The sequence below is a fragment of the Syngnathus acus genome, chromosome 2, assembly GCF_901709675.1.
Source record: "Syngnathus acus chromosome 2, fSynAcu1.2, whole genome shotgun sequence".
NCBI classification, from domain to species: Eukaryota; Metazoa; Chordata; class Actinopteri; order Syngnathiformes; family Syngnathidae; genus Syngnathus; species Syngnathus acus.
The window spans coordinates 11857147-11881431 of record NC_051088.1 but is presented as its reverse complement, the minus strand read 5'-3'; the positions used below and the strand labels follow the sequence as shown (position 1 = coordinate 11881431).

The 24285-nt window shown below is 41.2% G+C and overlaps 1 protein-coding gene across 1 annotated transcript; it reads right to left on the bottom strand.

The window, feature by feature from the left end:
• Positions 1-4028: 4028 nt before the first annotated feature.
• Positions 4029-22809, bottom strand: LOC119139497 (XK-related protein 7-like). The gene is made up of 4 exons (XM_037280257.1): positions 21839-22809; positions 8233-8432; positions 7902-8121; positions 4029-7755 (listed from the first exon to the last, which is right to left on the bottom strand). Exons 1-4 carry the CDS (start codon positions 22432-22434, stop codon positions 6957-6959), a joined length of 1815 nt encoding a protein of 604 aa, XP_037136152.1. The 5' UTR covers positions 22435-22809; the 3' UTR covers positions 4029-6956.
• Positions 22810-24285: the final 1476 nt, after the last annotated feature.

Here is a 24285-nt window from a genome sequence, read left to right as displayed (position 1 = left end):
AAATGTTAACAAATTATTGATGATCAGAGATGCAAGTAATGTTTTACGGATGATTTTTTTTAGTGCCAATTCCAAATCGGACCTTATTTCTTTCTGTAGCACATCAGGTTTTAATAATGATAAAAAAAATAATAAAACATAGTATTATACTTAGTAATTCTGAATTAAGGGTTAGGTTCAGCAACAGGTGAAATTGTTTTTAAGAAACGTTATAGCTATAAATTACAATGCATGATAAAATCCATATTGCACAAGATTTAATAGGTCAAATTTAAAAACAAATAAAAATATCTTAAAAAGGTTGATGTGCTAGGAAAAAATGAAAGATGTTTAAACAAAATTAAAACTTTTTTTTTAATGAGTGTCAAAAAAACATTTAGTGACACATAAAGCTATCGCTGTTTGAAATTTGCTTTTTACCAGTGTCATTTTGCCTGGGTAACTTGATTTTTTAGTTTTCAGTCAAGCTTACGCGTATCTTAAAAGTCTAGTTCCAAAGGTCTATTAACATTGTAACTTACTCACGTGGCTTCTTCTTTTATAAACAAAAATCTGTTATATTTGTAAACTTTAAATGTTAACAATTACGCATGTAGCAAAACAAGCCAAGTTAAAGAAGAAAGTGAATTCTTAGCAGCCATTTTCACTCTTAACAAAATCAAATGGCATCAACAGTGTTAAAAACGTAATGTTTCTGCAGTTTTTTTTCTTTTAAATATGTAAATAGAATGGAACTCTGTAGGAATCCTGGATGTACTCCATGTAGGAATAATATTATGAACCTGTTTTTCTCCCTAATAATCCCCCAAACAAAGAAATGAGCTAACAAACTAACCAACTATTGTAGTTATAGTTGCCGAATCCCATCTCCACATTCAGAACTAAAACATAAGCAAACTGTAGTGAGCTGACACTTTTTGAAAGTTAGTTGAGAATGATATGTTCTTCAATTGGACCTTGACACAGCAGAATGCAGAAGAAATACTTTTAAAGAATAATATTCTCTATGTTTACATATGAATTATTTTTCATAATAATTATATTAATAGCAACAAAATATCCATACAACTCTAAGCACAATCAGAAAAATACTTGCTGGTGTAAATGGCCATAGGACAATATTTTGTCAGTTTTCTTAAAAGTTTCGACAATGTCTCTTTAACAGGAAAATAAACTGTTAATTGTTAATGAATCTAAAATGTCTTCTGCAACTAAAAGCTGCCACAATTTTTATAATTAGTAGATTATGGCTTAATTTAAAATTTACTTTGCTAGTGTCTCAAAAATAAATTTGAATTGATTATGTTGTGGAGAAATGAGATAGCAGTTAGAAATATGTGCAGCATTGATTTATCAATACGCAGTTTTACCACAAGTGCCTATATTGCAAGTATAATTGCGCCGACTAAGTGTATTTTTTTTCTCCCTAAAATTCCTGATTCCTCTGGGGTACTCAGGGGCATCTTTCGCCATTAATTTTGTTCCCTCTGAGTCACCGTGCTGCTTTACTCAGGTATCCATTCACTTTGTCTGTGGCTGATGACGTCACTCGTGTTGCATGAGCATGGGCGGCTAATTTGCGGCCCTGGTGATGTTATAATCAAAGTGTTTTATGACAAGTGTTGTATGGTGTTAATACAGTGTCATGTATTTTGTGGTGCAGTGGCAGTAACGTAGCGCTGTCATGTTGACAAGATATATTTTTAAGTGAACTTGCTGTGTGTGCCTTTGAAACTATGAATGTTGACAGTTGTACTGATGCTCAGACTGGCTCAACGTGCATGTAATCAACCATTTAACAATAAATATTTGTACGTACTGTATATAGTAGATATTATTGGTGAACAATTAATCCATGATATTCAGATTTACTTTTCCCTTTGTTAGAATCTGACGTGGAGATTAAAATGGAGGATTTAAAAAAAAAAAAATATATATCGTGGCACGACAAGGGTTGAGCATCCTTGAGGTCATACAATTTGGAATTTGACTTATGATGATCGGGTAAAATATGCCTTTAATGGCGCCCAAAACTCCTAAAACATCATGTGATCTGTCAGTGCGCTTTAATTCTCTCCTCTTTAACCACCAACGTCATAGCGGCGTGAAAACTATGAAATGAACATTTAAACATCACAAACAGCAGCTCTTATTAAAATGAAAATAACATTTGTTAGACACAAATAAATAAAACACTCTTAGTTTCCTCATACCTCCTTCTGCTTCCAAGGGCGCTAAATTTGAGTTGTTTCTGCAGCCAAGCATCCGAATATACCTGCAGTGCAAACGGCACAAAAACACAAAGAAAGGTACAATTAATGCCGTCTCCTGACTTTCGACACAAAACATGACAACAAGTAAAAACATCTTGCACTCTGACGCAAGGAGAACGTGTCGCAAACTAAAACGTGAGCAGGAAGTTTAAAGTCACCAAAACAGGAAGTAGTAGAAAACAATCTCTGCTCTTCAAAATAAAAGTAGAAACGTAAAACTAAAAAAGACCATATTATATTCCCTCAAACAAAATTGCTGCAATTTACAGCCTACTCTTTAAGAGCGCATTACAGTGAGAATAAAAAACATGTGTTGCAGTTAGCGGGTTTGGCCACAGGGTGGAAGCAGTGTACCAGAAACTGTCGGAAGCTGCGGAGAATGGGACGTTTTTATTTTTTTTTACATGTGGACAAAAATTTTTAAATTGTAATTGATCTGGAACACACCTTTAGAGATTAAAAGCCCAGACCAACACACCATATTTCCTGTAGTGGCATGGAGGCATTTAACACCTGCAGATTTGTGTGTGTGTGTGTGTGCGCGTGTGTGTGTGTGTGTGACCTCTGGTACCATACTGTCTCTCATTGTAAGTCTTGGTAGTCTTGTGTAGTTTTCTGGTGTATGCATGGAATTTTGAAATGTGTAGTTTTCTGGTGTATGCATGGAATTTTGCCCACTTTTGATAACCTTGATTCATTTAATAAAACATCCATTCATTTACCAATACACACTTAATTTGGAAAAAAGACACAGATACTCTGCTCGCTGTTCAGCCATGTTTACTACAGTAATTGTTTCCAATCTACATTTATCAGCACAGCTTGTTGAGTTCTTTTTTTCATTTATTTATAACACCATCAAGAAAGTTTCACTCTGAAGAATATGATGCGGCGTGTTCAGCCTGCCTCCACACAGTACACACAACACACGCACGCACACATCCTAGTTTTTATTTACATATAGACGGAATGAGTAAAAAAATCTAATTTAACATCTTAATGTAAGAGTCATACCAAAGATATGGCCACCCAGTGATGAAACAATAGGAAATATATATAAAACAAATACAAAAATAAACATAAATAGTCAAACTTGCTTCAATTAATAGAATATGATTGATTTTTTTCTTTTACATTTCAAGTCAATAATAAATAATCACCACAGCAAAAACAAAAGGATTGGTTCATGAGAGAACGAAGCCCCGCCCTCAACAACCGGCAACTTCTGTACATTAGCTTATCATGTTTGACATGATGGAGGGGGGGGCGAGGCTGAGTTGTCTTTTGCAGCACCATTAACATCCACGAGTTGTGTTATCATGACAACAACACTGATTTGATCTTTGCGCTCATCGCTTGTCGGGGGACAAGCTCGTCTTGACGCATGACCTCGTTGTGCTGTCATTATGTACATTCTCAAAAATAAGTAGACACGTGAGCAAACAGCAGTAGAAAATAAAACACAACATTTTGGAGTCTGTCCTGGGCGGTTAGTGTGAAAATAAAATGTGAGAATGTATTTTTCCATGTTTTGTTTTAAATCCTGAAATTAAATTAATCCCATGCTCATCCGAGAATGAATCAAAATATCCCCTCTTTTCTTTCTAGCACCATAACAATAACGCCAATAATAACAATACAAAATTATTTCTGGTGATTATATTCATAATTAAGAGTTGGGTTCAGCAACAGCTAGATTTTTTTTTTTAATTCTTGAAATGTCATAGCTCTTAATTACAACTCAAGGTAAAATTGTTGCAGTTGTTGCAGTTCCACTTTAGTCCTGTTGGTGTCAATCTTTTGCCTTTTCAAATTATTGGTGACTGTTTAAAAAATATCAAACCTTTCCACCACTCATGGAGAAGGGAGGCTAATACTGATCCTTTTTTTTTTTCTATAAGTCAGATACATACATAAGTGTCAAAAAGAGGATGCAGGGTCTGGATACTGCCTGAATGTACTGTACTGTGTCGCAAACATATTATACTGGGGGAAAAAAGCAGCAGTCTTAGTCATTTTGGCACTTTTTGATTTAACATGAATGCGTTATAAGCACCTAGTGAGTACAAGGGTCCGAAAGGAAGGGAGCAGTTTGATATGTTGATAACTTCAGCACTGATAAAACTTTTACTGAGGTGTTTTTTCTTCTTCCTGGCATCTCAGCATACTAGCACGTTGTATTTCATATCAACCGGGGGGAGTACTTTTTGAGTTTTGGCTACAAAATACACACAAAAAACTGTGGTCATATTTGTATTGCAACATTATGACTGGGTTTCCAAAGTAATTTTTGAAGTGTTAAGTTGAGTAAAAAAATCCAGCACCCCAATCAGGCTGATATTATCCTTATGCAAATAGTCCCTTCTCTGACAAGTCAGAATTAGAAAAACAAAACAGAAAATACACCAAAAACGCAGTTATGTCAATAAAAAGTATCTCACGTACATCCGCATACACTACTGTACAGTCATCATTAGCTTTGCTGTTTTAAAAGTGTTGACACGGGTTATTTTTATCTTCTGACAATGATATCAATCGCACCATTTCATCATCAGAGTCACTATGGCACTCCGTCTGTTCATCGTCCTCCATGAACCAGGAAGTAGGCTCCCTACTGACCAAAAGATGGACAAACTAACACAAATATTATATGACAACACCCCATTAATCATACTTTAGTGAATAGCTCAGCCATGTTGGAGGGCTGCACAAAAAAAAATCTAATGGGGGACTAAGATCTTCACGGTACCCTATGTTTTTACTTTTTCTATACTACATTTAAATCACAAAAGAAAATTGTCCCAAGGAAAATTGAAGTTGTCTGTGAAAATATTAAAATTTGTGAGGGGGGAAAAAAAGTAATAAATCTCTAGCCTGTGAGAAGTGCCTGAACTTACAGTTCCTTAAAAAACATATTCATACCCCTTGTACTTTTTTTTGGTTGCATTTTTGTGACCATACAATCACAAATTTGAGTGTATTTTTGTTGAGATTGAATGTGAAAGACCAACACAAAGTAGCACATACTTGTGAAGTCAAATAGGAAGGAAAAATGGTTTTCAAAATTTGACTTGAATGTGTATGCCTGAAAAATGTGGTGTCCCCAAATCAAACATTTCCATTTAAAGATGAGCAAAGCTGGTAGAGATATTCCCCAAAATAATTGACCTGTTGAAAGGTAACTCATCATATTGAGAGGGCTGAATACAAATGCACACCACATTTTTCAGATTTGAATTCTCTTAAAATTTGTTCCAATTCAGTTATTTCCTGCTTTGTGTTGACCGATCACACAAAATCTCAATAACCAATATTGATATTTGTTGTTGTAAGGTGGCAAAATGTGAAAATGTTCAAGGTGTAAGAATACTTTTTCAAGGCACGTAGCTTCGACACATGTGGTTGTGCTAATGTCACCATTTGATGTTTAAAATCAATTATGCTCTTTCTTTATTTTACCTGTGAGTGTAGCTTATCCGTGAATAAAAGGCTGGTATGCGGTTTCCTTTTGTAAACGACATTGCCCTTCAAAAACTAATTCACTCTCTAGCTTGACATGCTAACTTGTTAGCCTAGCTAAATTTTCTTTTGGGGGTATTACCATTGTGAACTCAAGGTTGTATTTCCAAATGACAATTACACCAACCCTCGATAACGCTCATCCTCACTCGCTTGACAGACAATTCAAACATACTTTCCCAATAAAAAGTGAAAAAGACTGTAGAAGAACTATGGGCCCCACTATGAATCTTTTGCTAAAAGTCAACTTGAATTAACATTTAGACTCTGTCGAGTCACTGGTCACCTACAGTAACTACGTGTTTTACTAGCTTATATCTGACATTAGTATTTACTTGACTGTACAACAGTGTGAGGTGGCTCTCTAGTCCCGCCAGTCCTTGATCATGTGATGTAAACACTTTATCCCATCATGTGGACCTAGAAGGACGCGTGTGTTATGCTTTTCCGAGGTCAGAAGGACATGCAATCGACTGGAAGTTGTGATTATGTTTTCACTCGGTGAGACAACAGTCAAAATGTTTTGTACTCTCAACATTAAGTTAGAACTCTGCTCAATCGGCTGACGACGTGCCAATGTTCAATTGCTATCTTTTTCGCTTTTGTTTTTACACTAAAGATCTTTTTTTCAGTCTAGTTTTGATTAATGGTAACATTTAAATTACGGATGGAAGGCTTTTGTCAGCATGTGAGTTTGCTCTTCAAGAATTCCAGGTCCCAGTCTTTGAATTATCACCTCCCCCCTTTTTTAGCAGATAGTAGGGGGCGAGGGCTTTACACAGTCTTGAGCTCATGTTCATTCATGCATCATCTCATTAATCTCATTCTGACATGAAGGATGAAATCTAATACTGCACTTCTCTGTCCCACCATGAGAGATTAAATTTCTCACCTCCAAGCGTTTCAATTAAACAACGATTATCCGATTCCTACTCCCTCATCAGCTTCAACCAGGACCTGGTCAAGCGGAGAGAGTGCCTTGGCCAGGGATTGCACTTCACATTTTACAATCAAGTATAGACACCCGTCTTTTGTGACAAAAAAAACCTGTCCATGTTCAATGTCTGAGTGTCTCCTGGCAGAGCGAGCCCTGGGATGAGAACTGGTCTCTGGCTGAGCCTTGACCCAAGACTGCATTTCTACAGTGTAAGAAGCCCGCGTTGTCTAAACAGTGGTCTCATACTCCAGCACCTCTTTGCTGCCCATCATGCTACTCCGGTATTGTATCCTGGGGCTGGACGCTGACGTGGTCTCCAGAAGTAAGATGGTCTTGCGAAGGCGACGGTCAATGAAGTGGGCATCCCAGGCCGGATACCTCTTCCTTGGGAGGTCGATCCGGATCACAGGGCCCTCTTGTGAGGAGGAGGTCCTGTGGAGGAGCGCCGGGGAGGATGAAGGGGACGGACGCACCTGGAAAACCGGCAGGCAACTGTCCCGATCCCTGTCCCTATCCGGATCCCCGGGAACCATGTCTCCCGTGTCTTTAGTCCTGGGAAGAGTCCTGGGAGGACTGGTGATGACCATGTCTGTTTGCGAGCCTTGGGATGGCGTGAGACAAGCGTCGATCACACCCACCACGCCGCTTGCGCTCACTATCCCCTCATCCACGCACCCTCCCCAATTTGTGCCCAGCACTGGCCCGTCAGGATGCAGCCAGCAGTAGTAGACCAACATGAAGAAAGTCCCCAAGGCGAAGCTGCAGGCCACCAGGCACACCACCACCAGAGCGTACGAGTCGGAGGTGTGAGGGCCACGGTATGTGTACCAGGCGGCCGTCAGGGCCACGTTTTCCGCCAGCGTTACCGTGTAGTAGACAGTCATGCGGAGGCGGCTGGGCCCCTCCTTGACGTTGAACCAGCAGAAGATGTAGATGATGCCCACCACCATGTTGTAGATGATCTCCTCCCACTTGGACATGCAGAAGTCAGTCTCACCTTGGATTATCCAGAATGTCATTATACACCTGAAAGACAGAAGCATATAAAGTAAAAGAGTAACAAATCCCAACATTGCTGACATGACACATGATGTGATTTCATCCAATGTCTGTCATTGCACATTTCCTGGATAAACACTTTCAAGGCGGGTTCGCTGTGTTGTGTGGCACACCAGTGACTGACGATGAATATTCCAAAATAGAGCTGGAAGACGGAGGCAAAGAGGGCAAAGGCCACGGTCCTGGCCCCGATGGTGAACAAGTGCCAGAGGATCTGGGCGATGACGGCCTTGTAGGACATGGGCAGCTTGTCATCACGCGAATCCCTCAGAACCTTCTGGTAGGATGCGATCATCCAGGCCAGCGACACCAGAGAGGCCGAGGCCGATAGACCTGCACACAGACAACAAATTCAGAGAACTTTCTATGTTTTGAATCCAACATCATCACATCGTCGCTTCTTGATGAATCTCGTGAGTCAAGAACCACCTGCGTTTCCCTCACCTTGCAGCGGGAGGACGGCGTTTCCATGGATCATGATGCTTAGCTGAAGGACAAGCTGCGGCGCCGACTTGAGGAATGCCTCCAGGAGACGAAGCATGGTTATGTCGGCGCTCTCAAACATTAGCCGCCAGTGGAAACGGTTGTGGGAACCGTCACCGTGCCAGCGACTCTGAGCGCCCAGGAAGAGTGCGTGGATATACCTGAAGAAGAGGGAAGGGCTCAAGGTAACTGCTTTGTTGCAAAAAAATAGATCCTGTGATGTATCTTTTTTTTTTTAGCATCCTGCTGTAGCTTTTTGTGAGCCTGGCTAAATGGAGTTGAAGAATTACCTTGCTTCACTTTGATTGGCACATGGATATTTTTCTGTCTCTGCATGTCAGAGAGCCAGGGAGAGTGAGCGAGAAAGAAGAATACACAAGTGCGCTGAGTTAGGAATTGAAATACAAAATTAGGATGAGAGATTGAGGAGGAAAATCAGAAGAACAGGGGCGGAAGAGAGGAGGAAGAAACAGCAAAGTAGAGGAGACAAAACAAGACTAGGAAAGGTGAGGAAGACAGACGAATGAAGAAAAATGAATGAGAAATTGATGTCGATGGGAGCAAGAGAAACATAACAAAACAAAAGCGGAGGGAATGAGGATGTAGCTGAGGAAGAGAGGGAAGGGGATCAGGGAATTGCTGAAGAGAGAGTAAACAGGAGAAGTGGGAGGAGAAGGCCAACAGAAGATATGAGAAAAACAATTCATGAATGAAAAGTAGACCAAACAAAATTGGAAGTCAGGAAGCAGGAAGAGAAGAGAAGCAAGACCAGGGTAAAAAATGAGGTGGAAGAGAGGAAATGGGAGCAGGAGAGGAAGTAATACTAAGATAACTAAAACACGAAACAAAAATAATACAATAAACTAAGAAGGGAGGTGTGGAAATGAGAAAGAGAAGCAAGTCAGGACAGGAGGAATAAGAATATGGATTTGCTACCATGACAACAGTATGTATGCACTTCTCTTTCCATGTCATTTGCAAAAAAGTAATCCTTCTGTTCCTTTTATGACCTTTCCTGTGACAGACACAAAGCTCATCATCTATCTACTGTGAGCTTGAGCTAGCTAGCTTTCTTGCTAGCTAATCGCAGTGCACAAAATAACCATTCACGCATTACATTCACACCATAGGACAGTTTGGTTTTCCAATAAAGCCAAGTTTTGGGGAATATGGGAATTTGGAATACTTGGGAAAGGATGAAGTGGGGAGAAAATAGACATGAAGGAATAAAAGTCGGAAGGGGAAGAAGGCTGAGCTGCCACCTGTGCTGATCCATCACAGTTTATGAAGCACTCCTAGAGAAACAGGGAGGTGAGGAGGAATGGACGGATGGAAGAAAGAGAGAAATGAATGATAATGGGCTCATAAAAGTGACGAATGGCGGGAGTCGTATCCTTTTTCTCTTTCCACTTTTCAGCACTTTCCTTGCCTGCATTCATCCACGTGCCAGGGACATCTGATGATTTAAGGAAACAATTCCATCTCCATTTGGAGGAAGGAACCTCAGGCTTGTAATGCCATTTGAGTCCATGCGAGGCATCAGCGAGTCAAATTATCCGACGTCGACACTTTCAATCAGGGTTGATGCGGATTAGTCCATATGTTCTCACGCAACCATTTTATGTTTCTGCTTTTGAGCTTGATAAACCCTTGAAGGTTAGCCCGAGCACTACACTCACCAGACCCGCTGCTACAAAATTTGTGGGTCAACACTTTCAGGATATTTCATCACAGCAGCACAGCAAAGCACAATGCCGGGCTTGTCTTCCTTCATCTAGGCGTCACGAAAGATTCCAGATGTCATTCCCGACATTGTTGTTCTTTGGACTATTGTATGCTTCCAACTTGGGAGTAGTTCAGGGAAGGCCCTGTTGATCTTTCAATTCGATAAGGATTTTGATTTCCTTTGGGTGTCTAGCCGTTTCTCAATGACTCAAACACTATTGAGGCGCCTGGTTTTTTAAATTAATAAACTATTAAATTCTCAATAATGGTTTCTTCAAACTTCAAGGATCCAATCCAACGGCAACAGCACAATGTAAGCTGTTTTCCAGTAGCAGGGAAGATTTTTTTTTCATTGGCACAACCCGCATTTGCCAAGAATCATAATCCTTACTAATGTACTAGGTAATATTACATTAAAATATTTTATTAATATGCAAACGCTGCACATCATTTTCAACACATTCATTATACACAAGTGCACATTTGTATTTTTTGGCCCCTGAGGTTGACAACCCAGCCAAACCAAAATCAATTGAATCATCCTGTGTCTGTGTATTTGTGCATAGTGTGGGGACCCACTGTCCGACACGGTCTAGCTTTTCCCAACACATCGCTGCCATGGTTACGCGGTGGCATGAACCACCGCGAAAATAGTTGTACGAGTATCCACACTGCTGATCTGTCTCTGTCTTTCATGCACACACACATGCACACACACACACACACACACACACACACACACACACACACACACACACACACACACACACACACACACACACACACACACACACACACACACACACACACACACACACACACACACACACACACACACACACACACACACACACACACACACACACACACACACACACACACACACACACACACACACGCATGCATGCATACTATAAATATCCACGTGCCACTCAAAGTGAATCAGTTGTCTATCCCCAAGCTGCTGTCCCACATAGTCACTCAAGTGAGCTCTGTGTGTGTGCGTGCACGCGCATCTTTGCCAGTGAGTGCTATTTTGAGCCAAGTGTTTGAAATCCAGGGAGAAGCAAGTGCTGTGTGTTATACCGCTGCTGCTGTGTATGTATGTTGTTTTTGCAGTATAAACACGGCGTCCCCTGCTAGTGATGCAGGCATCCCTCAGGCCAATCAGAGCAGGGAAAACAAATGCAGTGCCACCCTCAGGCTAGTCACTGAAGAAAGTTTCAATTATGGAGTTTGAAAGGATGTGAATCAAAATAAGAACAACAGTGGTGGTGGCAGCCAGTGGTTAAGTCATGGAATGTGCAACAATGCCAAAGATGACAACCAAACAGTGGAATGTGTAATGTTGAACGGACAATGTTAAATGGTGGCAAAAGTTACACAAAATCTCTGCCCATATTCAAACCAGAGAGCTTTTTGAGAGCTCAGTTCAACAATGAATTTGCTTTACTTCTTCGGTTCCAGTCATTTCGATGTGAAACCATGTCACGTCAATTGTATGCTAGCTTAGCAATTAGCATTACTTCTGCATCTTTCTTTGTGATCCTCTCAAGAGAATACTTATATAAGATAAGACAAGAGATACTTATCAGAAGTGCGGATTTTTCACCACCATGGAGGTGATGATTCCTGACTTAACATGTTTAGCCTCACTAGCTAGTCAGATAAATCATGTTGCTAGCTAGGCTAACTAAATTGCACCAATCTTGCAAGAACCCAAATGGCGCCAACGCAGTGGAATGACTCACATATTTTTTTCATTGTTTTTTTTAACCGTAAAAGCAAAACAATTATTTGCCTGCATTTACATCCAATTTTCCACTGTTCACATGAATCTTCACACTAGCATCGTCTGTGCTGCTGCTGAAAAGTGGCCAAATCACAGCGGGAACTAAACAGTCTCCCCATTAAAGTACAGAATGAGATTTTCACCCACAGATAAAAGGAAGGTTGGAGACAGGATGGGAGCAGGAAGCGGAGGAGGTACTGTTTCTAATTTGGGAGGTGAAATGAGCAACAGAGGATCATGCGGACAAACAGGTAAAGACAAAAAAACACGACAACGTGAAAAGAGGAATCTAAAGCGGAAAGATGGCTGATGATGATTGCGGGAAGCGCCGGAATATGCGCTCGGATTTCATTTCATTTGTTGCCACTTCAACATAGGAGTGTGCACGAGTCTGCAGCTGTTGCTCCATTCAAGTCTTTATGGCAACTGTGAATGATTTTAATGAGGAATTAACATTAAAATACCAGTCTGTGTGTGTGTGTGTGTGTGTGTATTTCGGTAAACTACATGAGGCAAAATAGTGGCAAGTTGATGAAGATGAACACAGGAGACCAGAATGTAGCACAATTAACTGTGCAAGAAGCACATTTTATATTTGGAAAATAAAACTCCAAGTACTTAATGACTTAAAGGTCCCGATTGTTCATCGACCATTGAAGTTTATTTAAAGCTTTACACTTAAAGACGGTCCATTAAACATCATTTCAATAAAGGCTTGCACTGTGCCCTGCTAGCCACTGCGCCATCAAGCACAGGGGTGGCCAAGCAGTCGGTGGCTAAGAGCCGCCATTTTTACAGTTACTGCAAAGAGCCACTTCATATGGGCAGACAAACTGCTCTCATCCTTTAAGTCTAGAAAGAAAACAACTATCATCTGTGTTACTTATATAATGAACAGGCTTAACTATGTTGTTTGTCTGCTTGGTCATTTTCTGACCAGTTTGGGGAGGAAAGAAAAATAATAATAAAAATCACACTTAACATACCCCAAAATGGATCTTTCAGAGACATCTGATAATTGGCTAAAATGACTTTGGACAGGAAAGGTAAAAAGGACTCCAGATTATGTGTGTGTAACCTGGTGGTGGTTCAAGGTACTTATCTTCCAGGGTGCAGGGAACAACTAATGCTGACTCCGCACACGTTATGCTGATAATAGCATTCGTAACACCCAGACTAAGTTCTACTCTTGTTCACATCAAGAAAAACTTGCACCTGGATGACGACATTCTGCAAAGACTTGAGGAGTAGGAAGAAGAATGTTGACATAAGAGCATGATGCAAAGACAGGAAAGAGCAGCGAGATGATGCAGAGGGGTTGTCAGTACGACAAAGCAGGTAGATCCACCATAGCAGGAGTTTCAGCGTTTCCTGAGACGTTTTCCAAAAGATGGGACTTACAAATAGTGTACAGGTGACCAGGGTGGTTTGATGATGTAAATGTCAGCCGCGGTCTGCAGAGTGAGCAATTGGGGCAGGCATAGCGGCTCAGATCCAGATCAGAGAACTTTCCGAGGGTGACTCTTGGGCTTTCATCATCACAATATTCTCTGGGAATGAGGTGTGATGTCCCTTTTGTGCAACCTGTGCAGTACATTTAAGATTCAATCCCTGAGCGTAAAATCTTCTGAACGCGTGGTGTTATGAGTTGAAGAGCGACAATGATTCTTTAGTAATTATTCGTACTCGCCGTCTATTCAAGTTGTCACACATTTTCCTTCCAGGTTGTTGGTAGACGACGAATGGTTTTCTTTCTTTGTATTTTGTCATATTTACTGAATTGCAAGCTTATTGTTGACAATGTTTTCATTCAGTGTTCATCACAACTAAGATTGTCGACCTACAGCAACTCCCGAATGATGAATGGGCAAAATTTGTTCGGGGCACTTTCAGAACATTTGAAAAAGTAAGCCAAACTATACAGCTGAAAAATGAAAACTGCCCTTATTTGTCATAGACACTCATTTTTATAACTTCAAAAAAGGTGCGACCTTAGCCGTTGGTTGCCCTTAGTTACAGGCTGCAGGTCGCTCGCTCTTCACACTTACTGCTTCACGTCCTTCTTTCCGTAAAGGATTTGGGGAAATTCATTATTTCCGCTTCAATCATCTCGTTATCGCTTCAACTTTTCCGCCCTTGTTTCGTTGTCCCGCCAGTCATCTTTTCCTCGACTTGCCTTCTTCATCCTGAATCTAAAATGACTCATTTTAAATGTTTCTCATTTCTACTTTCCCTCTCTTCTGCTCCTGTCTTCAACCAGCCCTCAACCCCCCACCCCCCGGCTTGCTATCTTAATTGCGCTGCATGCTGGAGAAGATGGCGTGGCCGGACTGCCTGCTGCTTGTCTTCTCAGCGTTCGTTCTTATTGTGACGAGCAGAAGAGAGAACAAGAAAGTCTTTTGTTTCCCTTTGACAGAACAGAAAGGAAATAAAAAAAACATTGTTCAGAACCCCCCCTCCCCGCTTTCATTGGTGCAGTGACGCATTCTTCCACATTCGGTTGATTATTAGAGACAAAGCGTAATGGCGTTTTACAACAAAGCCTGTCAAATAAAAGGCTAGTGCTTCATATCATAATTCATGGAACCAGGCCGGCGTTGAACTCGCTCGGAGTTGTTGCCCATGCACTTAGCAGAGCACATAAAATAACATGTCTGTTTTTGGAATGTGAGACGAAGCCTGAGAGCCTGAAGAAAATCGATGAAAACTCCACAATGGAGGCCAGAATGCAAACCTGGGAACAACTAATTTGAGTTAAATGTATTTGCGTAACAAACAAAATCATAACTAACTTTTTAAATGGAGGTCATATGCTACTTGTTAACCAATAACCCTAACCCTAGTTTGAAACCCCATCTTGAAACCCTAACAACCCTAGATTGAAGCCCTAATTTTAAGTTGAAACACTCCTTTGAAACCTTAAAGCTAGTTTAAAACCATAACCCTAGATTGAGAAGCTGACTTTAGTTTGTAACCGTACTATGATATTTAACCAATAACCCTACTTCAACACCTAACACTAAAAACCCTAACTCAACCCTAACCCTAGTTTGAAACCCTAACTTTATGCACAAAATACACAAAATTATAGTGAACTGGATAAAGTTGATGTTTTATGGTTCAAAAGGTGAACCTGTGTAATAAGATTTCCATGTCAAAATAAATCTGAGACTGTGTCACGATGCTTTATGAGTGGATCTACAGTGAGGAAAACGCAATGTGTTTGTAAAATGTGTAGGACTGGGCGACGCCACGAAAACATTCAATGAAGTGTGATGAATAAAAGAGTGCCCTTTAAAGTTTAGCTTGCGGCAAACAGGCTTGGCGAGCCGAGTGAAAGCGGAAGCTCAACAAGCTTGGTGATTGATTGTTCAGGCCCGGTGCTCGTAGAATTTCATCTGTCACCAAGATCGGGGGCGGGCTCGGTCCAATTGGAACATCCATCAAACTAAAACATCAAAATGGCTGAAATAAATGCACCACCACAAGACAAATATTCTCTTCTTCCTACATTGTCCACTTGTGTAACTTAGCACCCTAAACAATGGCCGCAGATGGCACTGGGGACGGGGGAGGACCCGTCCCCCTTAATTTCAAAAAGACCACCATCCATCCCCTCCACCTTCATCATGTAAGGCGACAAAAATGTTCTTCCTCCATTGGGATGATCCGTCCGTCCATCCATCCATATTAAATGTCTGTATTTGACATGTTAGAACATGCATCACAGGTCATGCATTAACACCATTAAAATATTGGTGAATATTTCAATAAAACCACTAGAATATGAACACATGCACTTACACATGCAGAATATTAATGCGTGTATTTATATTGCTCTAACGTAGTGCACATTTACAGCTGTGTATATGTGTGTGCGCTCGAGTGTGTGTGTGCACGCTACAGTTTGTGCAGTTCTCAGCATGTTTTTTTTATTTATTTACACAAGCTGCATCAAGGTCACATGGGGTTTGTAACAAAAAAAAAAAAATCTTTTTCCCTGTAGGATGTTGTTCAAAATCAATAAGGAGCTAACACTGATAAAGATGAATACAGCGGAATGAGTAATGTTGATCACTGGCGAGGTTGTGCACTTCCGACCCTGCGGGATATGTCATGCATGATGTCACCCCAGTGTACGTCACGTTTATGTATTCACATTTGAAACGGTAAGACGCCAGCAACACACGTTCCATCCGTTGTCTGAAGTGAAATGTTACATTTCAGTATCAATGTTAATATTGTTTTCTGACAATGAAAAAGAAATTGCCCTGTGACAGTTTGGTCAATTTTGGCCTCATCTTAAGCATCAACTCGCTGCGTCTACATTTGATAGAGCAAATAAGGTGAGACGGTAAAAGTCTTTTTTCATCTCTTAAAACAGCGTTAGGGGTTGAAGTAGTAGCTTTGAGGCATCACAGAGCTTTTCGGCTTGTGTGGGTTAAGAACGGTTCATCTCCTAAAAGCTGCAGAGAATTACAGCTGATTTCCTTCACTCTGCCTTTAATGGGCTCCAAAAACCATTACAGTCCATTCAACAGCAAAATAGTTTAAGTGCAGTTTGCCTTTCAAACTGCATCAGCGGATTAAGATTTCATTTGAACGCTAACTTGGAGCAATTCTGACAGAGCGCTTCATTTGGCGCAAAAGACTGTAAAACGTGTTGAACTTTGATGCTCCCTGAGGAGTAGCGGGCAACTCATCCCGGCTGCATCCAAAGCTTCAAATAGACTTGGTGGAAATGACCTCGGCGTTTGGTTTGTGCTCCACTGAGCCACATTTTAGCTTTGAATGCTTTACTCCATTCCATGGTGGCTGGGCTTCTAAATCAAAAAAATGTCATGTTCCTCCAATTTTTACTCTCGCAGACATGAATGCCATGAAGGCTAAGCTAAGATTTGCTGGTGCAATAAAAGCGTTCTCTTCAATCAAACCCTTTTGAACCTTTTCAGGAGCACTGGTTACTCCAGATAGTTCAATGTTGTTTTCTATGAATGAATTTTATTGTCAAAGTTGTCATCCACTAGTCAGCTGCTTTTCTAAGTGCAAAACAAAAAAGGCAAAGTGCAATGCAACAGTGCGCATGGGTGGAGTTTCCTTTTTTTGGTATTTTGATAGACAGGTAGAATTGTGGGTAATGGTGCGTTTGCACCTTTGTGCGCCTTTGTGAGCTGGAAGCACTTTTTTTTCCCAGCCAATCATAACTGGAGGCAAACTACGCACAAGTATGTGGCGCTTGACATTGCAGAAACAGAAATAGACTCGTTGGGGTTAACATGAATTTCAGTTGTCTTTATGGGAGCTCATTTTATCCCCCAGACACTGGGCTCTGCTTCAGCAAGAAGGCAGGCATGGAAGGCTCACGCTCTTCTCCGAGATCCAGCCAAGTGTTACACACGCGAGATTCAGCCCGCTGTTAAGCATCGATTTGCTGGTGAGATGACAGAGTCAGGTTCTGCTCAGGTAAGGAATGCCGGACTTGCCAAGCACAATATAAGGGACAGGCTGGCTTCTCTTGGCTAACGCGTGGAGAACCTAAAACAGACCTACAGTAGAATGTTCAACACACAAACACGCGCGGTACATTTGATTGACAGCTCCCAAGAGGGCCGCTGTGAATTATTCAGCAGCGGCTGACAGACAAACATCAGACAGGCAGGTGGCTGCCGACCATCAACACTTTCCCCGCAGGCATATTTTTATTCATAATCAATAACTCTATTTAATTTTACATGAGCCTCCGTGCATTCGCCCGCCGCCATTACATGCTTCAAGAAAAAAAAACAAAAAAAAAACTTTAAAGACACACTGTTGCTTGACACGCTGCGAGTACTCCTTCAGCTTTAGGAGCTCATTAGTATCAACTGCGGGAATTTCTCAGGGGTTAAAATGGCAACAGTGAATCCCAGAAGGCCAAGTTGCTATGAGACGACATGGCACGGTAGTTAACTTATAAAACTGATTCGTCAACTACTACGAACTGAAGTAATCACAAATTAGGGAGCTTTAATTAAATTAATTATGCCGTCATGTTGCTAGCATCTGGTGGCTAGTCGCGAGCTGCTAAGCACACTTAAAGGCTGGGAAGAGCCATGGGACTTTTTTTCATGGAGTATACAGTAATAGGCAAAAATGGCTCATCTTTGCTGACAGCCTGACACAGTTACAGTTCCAACGGATGATTTTTTTTAAACAAACCAGGCTTATTCAGAATTGATATTTTAGCTGCAAAATTGCTACTGTGGTTCTGACGTCACTTCTCATAGACAATAATCTCACTAATGTTTCTAGAGAAGAAAATACCGTTTACTGCTATGCTAAATGGAAAATGAAAACCAGTTAGTTGTTCATTTTAAAATATGTTATTTTCCCCTATTGTATTCATAATTGTTCTTTAACCCAGCAAAAATATATATTTTTTATTTTTATCCCAATACTTGACAGAATTATCAGTCAGTTATCCGAAAACTAAACTATTTGAAAAGCTGCGGCCCAAAATGTAACTTTGATAACAAGTGATGATGTTCACGGTGATGCTGCAGGCATTTTAATGGTAGTCCGATTATTTCACGACTTACATCAACAAATTGCCGCTACCGGTTTTATTAACCGCAGAAAATTTTGTGTTAAACCGGATGGGCCCTAGAGCAAAATTTTAATTTGACTCGAAGTCTGATTATTTGTAATTGCAAAAGCTGAGGTGGTCTGCCTGCAGGCTTTCAGACTAGCTTGTTTGGAGACAACTGCTACATCGCTAGACAAGCCAGGGAATTGTGGTGTCATACAATTGGTGAGACTGAAATGGAAATATCTCAATCACTAAAGGCAAAATGAGGTGTGACCACTTAGCATGCAAGGATGTTACTGCCATAATTAACCGCTGTCGACGTGTGAGACGAAAGTTAAGCAGAATACTCCAGGCTCAATTACATTTGCTGCACTAAAAAAAACACAAAAGAATAACAACAAATGTCAAAACCACCAGCCAAGCCATCTTATTTCACAAGTCCAAGACACTTTTTTTTTTTTTTTTTTAAAACAGAAAAGTGTCATAAATTCATCAAAACCGAAGATGCCACTTCTGCTACTTGCTTATTCATTTAATGGCATCAAGTTCTTGTTGCCAGTGGCAGCCACTTTTAGCAGCATCCACTTTACAGGCTGGTAAAATTCAAATTAAATGCAAGGCCAATAACACACACGCACAATCAAGCTGGCAGTGCTCCACTCAAAGCCATCGGTCCGCTTGGAATGGGTCCAGACAGTTCAACTCTCTCTGGGATCGATTGATCTGGTTTGGAGCAGAGAGGAACTGATCGAATTGTCTGAAAATTTACATCATGAACAATCACGAGGGCCTCATTTATCTTAATTTGTAATCCTCCTTGGCCATGATTTCATCGGTATGATTTTCTATGGCCACAATGTATCCCCCATCAGTGATGGTCTGCATTCTCTTCTGCACAAGTGCAGAGTTCAAACGCAAGAGCAGACATCTCAATTTTTTGTTGATTCCAATGCTGTGACAGGCTGGCTGACTCTTGAAAGGCAGCGCCAAGGCCAGAGTGGGACTCGTTTTCAGCCCTGGAGTTTCAGGGCTCAGGCTGGCCCACTTTTGTTCACATGAAGATACGCAATTTTACACTTATTAGTGTATCAATGTAAAAACACTTACAATTCTCCCCTATCAGCTTCATTTTGCATTTGATCAAAAATCTAATTTATAAATTAATGTGCATAAAATCATGGCCAGTGTTTATTTGAGCAAGTATAAGAGCATGAATAGTTGACATAAAGGGACTAATAGGCAATTATATGAGATAAAACATTTTCCACTTAACAAGTCACATTTACCAAGCTCTGTCAAGCCAGCAAGATTACGGCAGCTAACACGTCACTTCCTGTTAGTGCCCCTATTTTGAAACTTTTTCACAAGAAATATCAGAACATACCCAAAAGTGAAGTCAAATTGCCCATCTTTGGTGTAATTTGCCAGAAATGGCAGATTACCAAATGGCTCAATTTTAATCTAAATGGCACATAAACACTTAAAATTTACATAAGCCTGTCAAGTTGCCGTTAGTACAGATTGCAATACAATTATTCAAGAGGAAATCATCTGTTTTGATTGACACTGTCACATGGAAATTCATATAACCTTATGGTCCTGGTTGAACTTTGCAGAGGTGCGCAACAAACTGCATCATCTCTCTCATATTTTGCCTAACGGAGCACAAGATTCTCATCAGCCGCTTTATTCTTAATGTGCATCTCTCAGCATGTTAGTGTGGATTATTAATGCACTTTATTACCGTCTCTGCATGTAATTATGTAAACTCCCACATGCTCTCTTTCAAAATTAGCTGGCGTAAAGTGAATCGCAAAGTTTAATACTGTGGTGCGGCCACTCATCTCTCACCTCATTTTATTCAGTACACAAATATTTCTGTTGAAAAATACTGAGTATTTGCCACAATATAAAACTATTAAGTTGAATGTGTATTCATTTATTTTCAAAGATTTATAGTCCCTGGCAGCGGAACATCTTGCCTCCACTAGAACAATATTAATGACGGCATAACTGGAATATTTTTTGACAGGTGACTTGGAAGATTTGAAAAAATCATTTTATTTACTGCTCCAAGACAACAATACCTGCTAAGCCACCGCCCGCCCCTCCCATCCGACTGACTGTCTGCATACTCATACGGAAACACAGCTCCATTTTCTGTAGTGTTGTGCTACTTTAAATTCTGATTATTTCTCAAAAGCTTGTTTTGAGCTTGTTACGAGCTCTTGTTTTGAATCTCTGCCACTATTTTCGTGCAAGTGCACATGGGTGGAGTATATTCATAGATGGGCTCAGATACGTCGCCTGTGATCCTTCTGTGTTCGAGTTTGCATATTTACTCTGCATAGAAGGTATTGTGAGTATGAATTTTAGGTTTACTGAAGACTCATGTGAACAGTTGTTTGTCTTTAAGTGTCCTTGGTTGAGGTCTCCCCTCAGTTGAGTATGGCATCAATGTTAATTACTGCAATTTGATTCTTTGTACTACTACTACTTTGGTGCCACCGAGCTACTTTGCATGAACCTGCACTGATTGCAAATGTCAACTTGTGGCAGTATGTGGACACTAAATGATAATAACGGTGGCACTCTGTTGTTTATATACTGAATTTATCTTCCGCTACCTTTGTGAGTGGTTCTGCTAAATATTTGGACCTGTAAATTATTTTACTGTTGATTGTGTCAATGGGGGACAGTCTGTGTTGCACTGGCAGCTTGGAAATTTAAAAGTGTGTTTATACGACAATGGCCTAGTAAAAAAGGAGAGCGTTTTTACAGACTACAATGTTGTAAAAACAATACACATTCCCACGGAGCTGCAAACACTGACAAAACAACAATAATACGCCTGCTGGGCCAGTAGTTGGCGACGTCACCTTGTAAAAAAACACAACACACTTGCACACCAATTGTGATCGTAGCTAAAACGGTCGAAAGTGGGCTAGGTAACCATTTCTAAATAATTGAGCCAATTTTACTTGAATTTGCATGTCTCAAAACAGTGGTCTGTGCGTTGACCGATAGATGGGCTGAAGTGTGGAGCTGAAGTTTGGACAGCAACAGAAACTATTCATTCATTCATTCATCTTCTCATTCATCCACAAGTGCTTATCCTCTGGAGCCTATTCCAGCAGTCTTAGGGCAGAAGGCAGGGTACACACTGAAATGGTTGCCTGCCAATCACAGGGCACATATATGTTCAAGAAAAATAATGCCACTATTTAGGGGGGGCACTATTTGCCCTGATTGCGGGCAATTAATTCATCTGAATTGGGAATTTTGATATTGTTGAGCTTGCTTGCAGAATGACTCAAGTTCGTAAGTCAAGGTATAACTGTGCATGCATATTACACACGCACGCGAACGCATCATAGCAGGAGTGTGCGAAAGCAGACTACGGACACGTGTGTGCATTGAACGAAATTTACCAAAGCGCGCACACACAAACGCACGCACGAACGCATGCACGCATGTCCTACCTCCACACTTGTCCCAGCTGTAAGGCGTGGAGCACCGTTTGAAAGACCCACATGCAGACCGTGCAACATCTCCGTGGTCGCCCGCCTCTCTCGGTCGCTGCGGAGGCGCAAGAGGGCGCGGGGACGGCGGTCGCGTTCGCCGCGTTGCTCGCCGCCGCACCCGCGCCGCGCTGGTCGCTGTCCTTGGTTCCGACAGCGGCGTCGCTGGTTGCTTCGCTCGCCGCTCCCGCCGCTGCGTCCGCGCCGCTCAGCTCGGAGTAGTCGTACACGAACCACCTGAAACTGAGGACCTGCACGACGGCGGACGGCACCACGACGAAGACTAGCGTCAGGCCGAACCACCAGTAGTCGTCTCGCAGGTAGTAGTCGGCGGCCAGCCACAGGTCGGTGGCACCGTCGGAGAAGAAGACGAGAAGGGCGCACAGTACCCAGCAGCAGTCCAGCAGCGTGTACGCCTGTCCGCCCGCGGGGGCGCACCGGGGCCGGGCGGCGGCCGCGGTGGAGGCGGCGGGGGTGGCTTGGCCTGGTTCCGAGAGGCTCCTGGGCGGGTTGTCATCTTCCACAGCCACCGCTGCTCCATCAGACTTAGCGGCCATGTTGCTTGGGGTAGGAGAGAAAGACGGAAGAGGTGATGGAGGTGGGGAGGAGGAGGGAGAGGAGGGGTGACGTCATAAATAGCCTCATCAGCAGCCAATTAAGCGCCAAGCAGCATTTGGAACGTTCGTTAAAGCCTGAGCGGCTTTCTGAATATATGTCTCCAAAAATCAACGCAAAGCACATGCATGTGGCAGCAGATAAATTCTCGACGTCGTGGAGAATACTGGAGGGGATAGCAATGTCGCGGGGCGCACGTGTATCTGAAAAAAAAAGCACAACCCAAAATGATCAAGTCAAGAAATTGCATGCATGAACATGTTCAACAAAATGAAATATTGCAACAAAGGTCAAACGCCGCCTACTGGACATGATGGTGTTGGAACAGCGTTTCCCAACATTTACTTATGTACCTTATGATTATTCCGAGGCCGTTTAACTCTTTCAGCGCATGTTTCAAGATTCCCTCATGACCTTTCAAAGACCAACAGATGCATGGTTTTTTTTTTTTTTTTTTTAACTTGTGCAAAAAAAACAAAACTTGAAAACACAGAGCTCCCAGGACTGTTTCAAGTTGTCACTGTCCCTTCAAAACGACAAACCTTTATGGTTTTTATAGTTTGATTAATTTCAGATCATTGAAATGAATTGAAATGTTTGTATTACCCAAAACAGAAATTACAGACAAACACTACATACATTTTCTGTTTGTTTGTTTTTTTCATATATTTCAAAATATCAAAACGTGTGATTGGCCTATGAAAATAGAGCACATAATCTTATAACATTTTAACAATTTACCATTATGAATCAACATGAATTAGAACAAAATGTTTTTTTTAACATTATATTGATAAAGGCTTGTCCTGCTAGTTCTTACTGGTGTTACTTGTAGAAGTGTTTTCAGACTTTCTGAGATGTAATTGTAGAGTATTTCATTTACCAATGTCATCAAAGAAAGAACAGGTTAACCATGGCTTCGAATTTTTGACCAATGAGGTAAAATTGGGCAATTTCCCGCCTCACACTTAATGTTCTCACAAAGAAAGGAAAGTGTAGCTTCCTTCAAACCCACAAATGACAACGGGCATCCAAACATCCAACCACACTGCGAGCTCCATCATTGCGTGCAATATTGCGGTGCATGCCGTGATGTTTTTAATTGGACAAGCTCCAGTAGCTGTGTGACACCAGTATGATGAGGCCAATCAGGGGGGTCTCCAAATTGTCTGTAATTGTTCACCTCCCTTCATTCTCTCCTCCAAGTTTAAGCCCAGCGACAATGCAATGTGCCAACTAAACTGCACGGTTACATCTGGCAGTAAAGACTTGACCCGAATTAAATGATCTGTTTTATCAATGCTATAATGACCATATTACAGGGGGGTGAATGCTTCTTTTTCTCTCTTAATGAATAAGAAAAATTATTTATTCACACAGCAAATTGTAAAGGCTTCCTCCCATGCACGTCTTACTATTTCCTGTTTGTTTTTCTCAAGCAGTAAAAAAGCCGCACCGCTCCTAATAAATGAGTCACGATGAGTTTGAGAGAACAGGAAGCTCATTAAAAGGTCTCAGATCAGTGCGTAATCATACATACTGAATCCCAGGGATTTTGCATGTATCCGCAGTGCTCCACCCCTTCTTTAAATATTGATTTTATGTCTAGAAATCCATATTGAAATCTCTTCAAATATAAAGGAAGCATAAGAAACATGAAATGCAAAGAAATTTCTATCATTATCACATTGTCCAATGTTGAGACATTGGCACCAAATATCAATGTTTCCGAGGTTAAAAAAAAAAAGAAGAAAATCAAGAAGCAGGTGCAGTTGTGCCTCCATGTACATTCA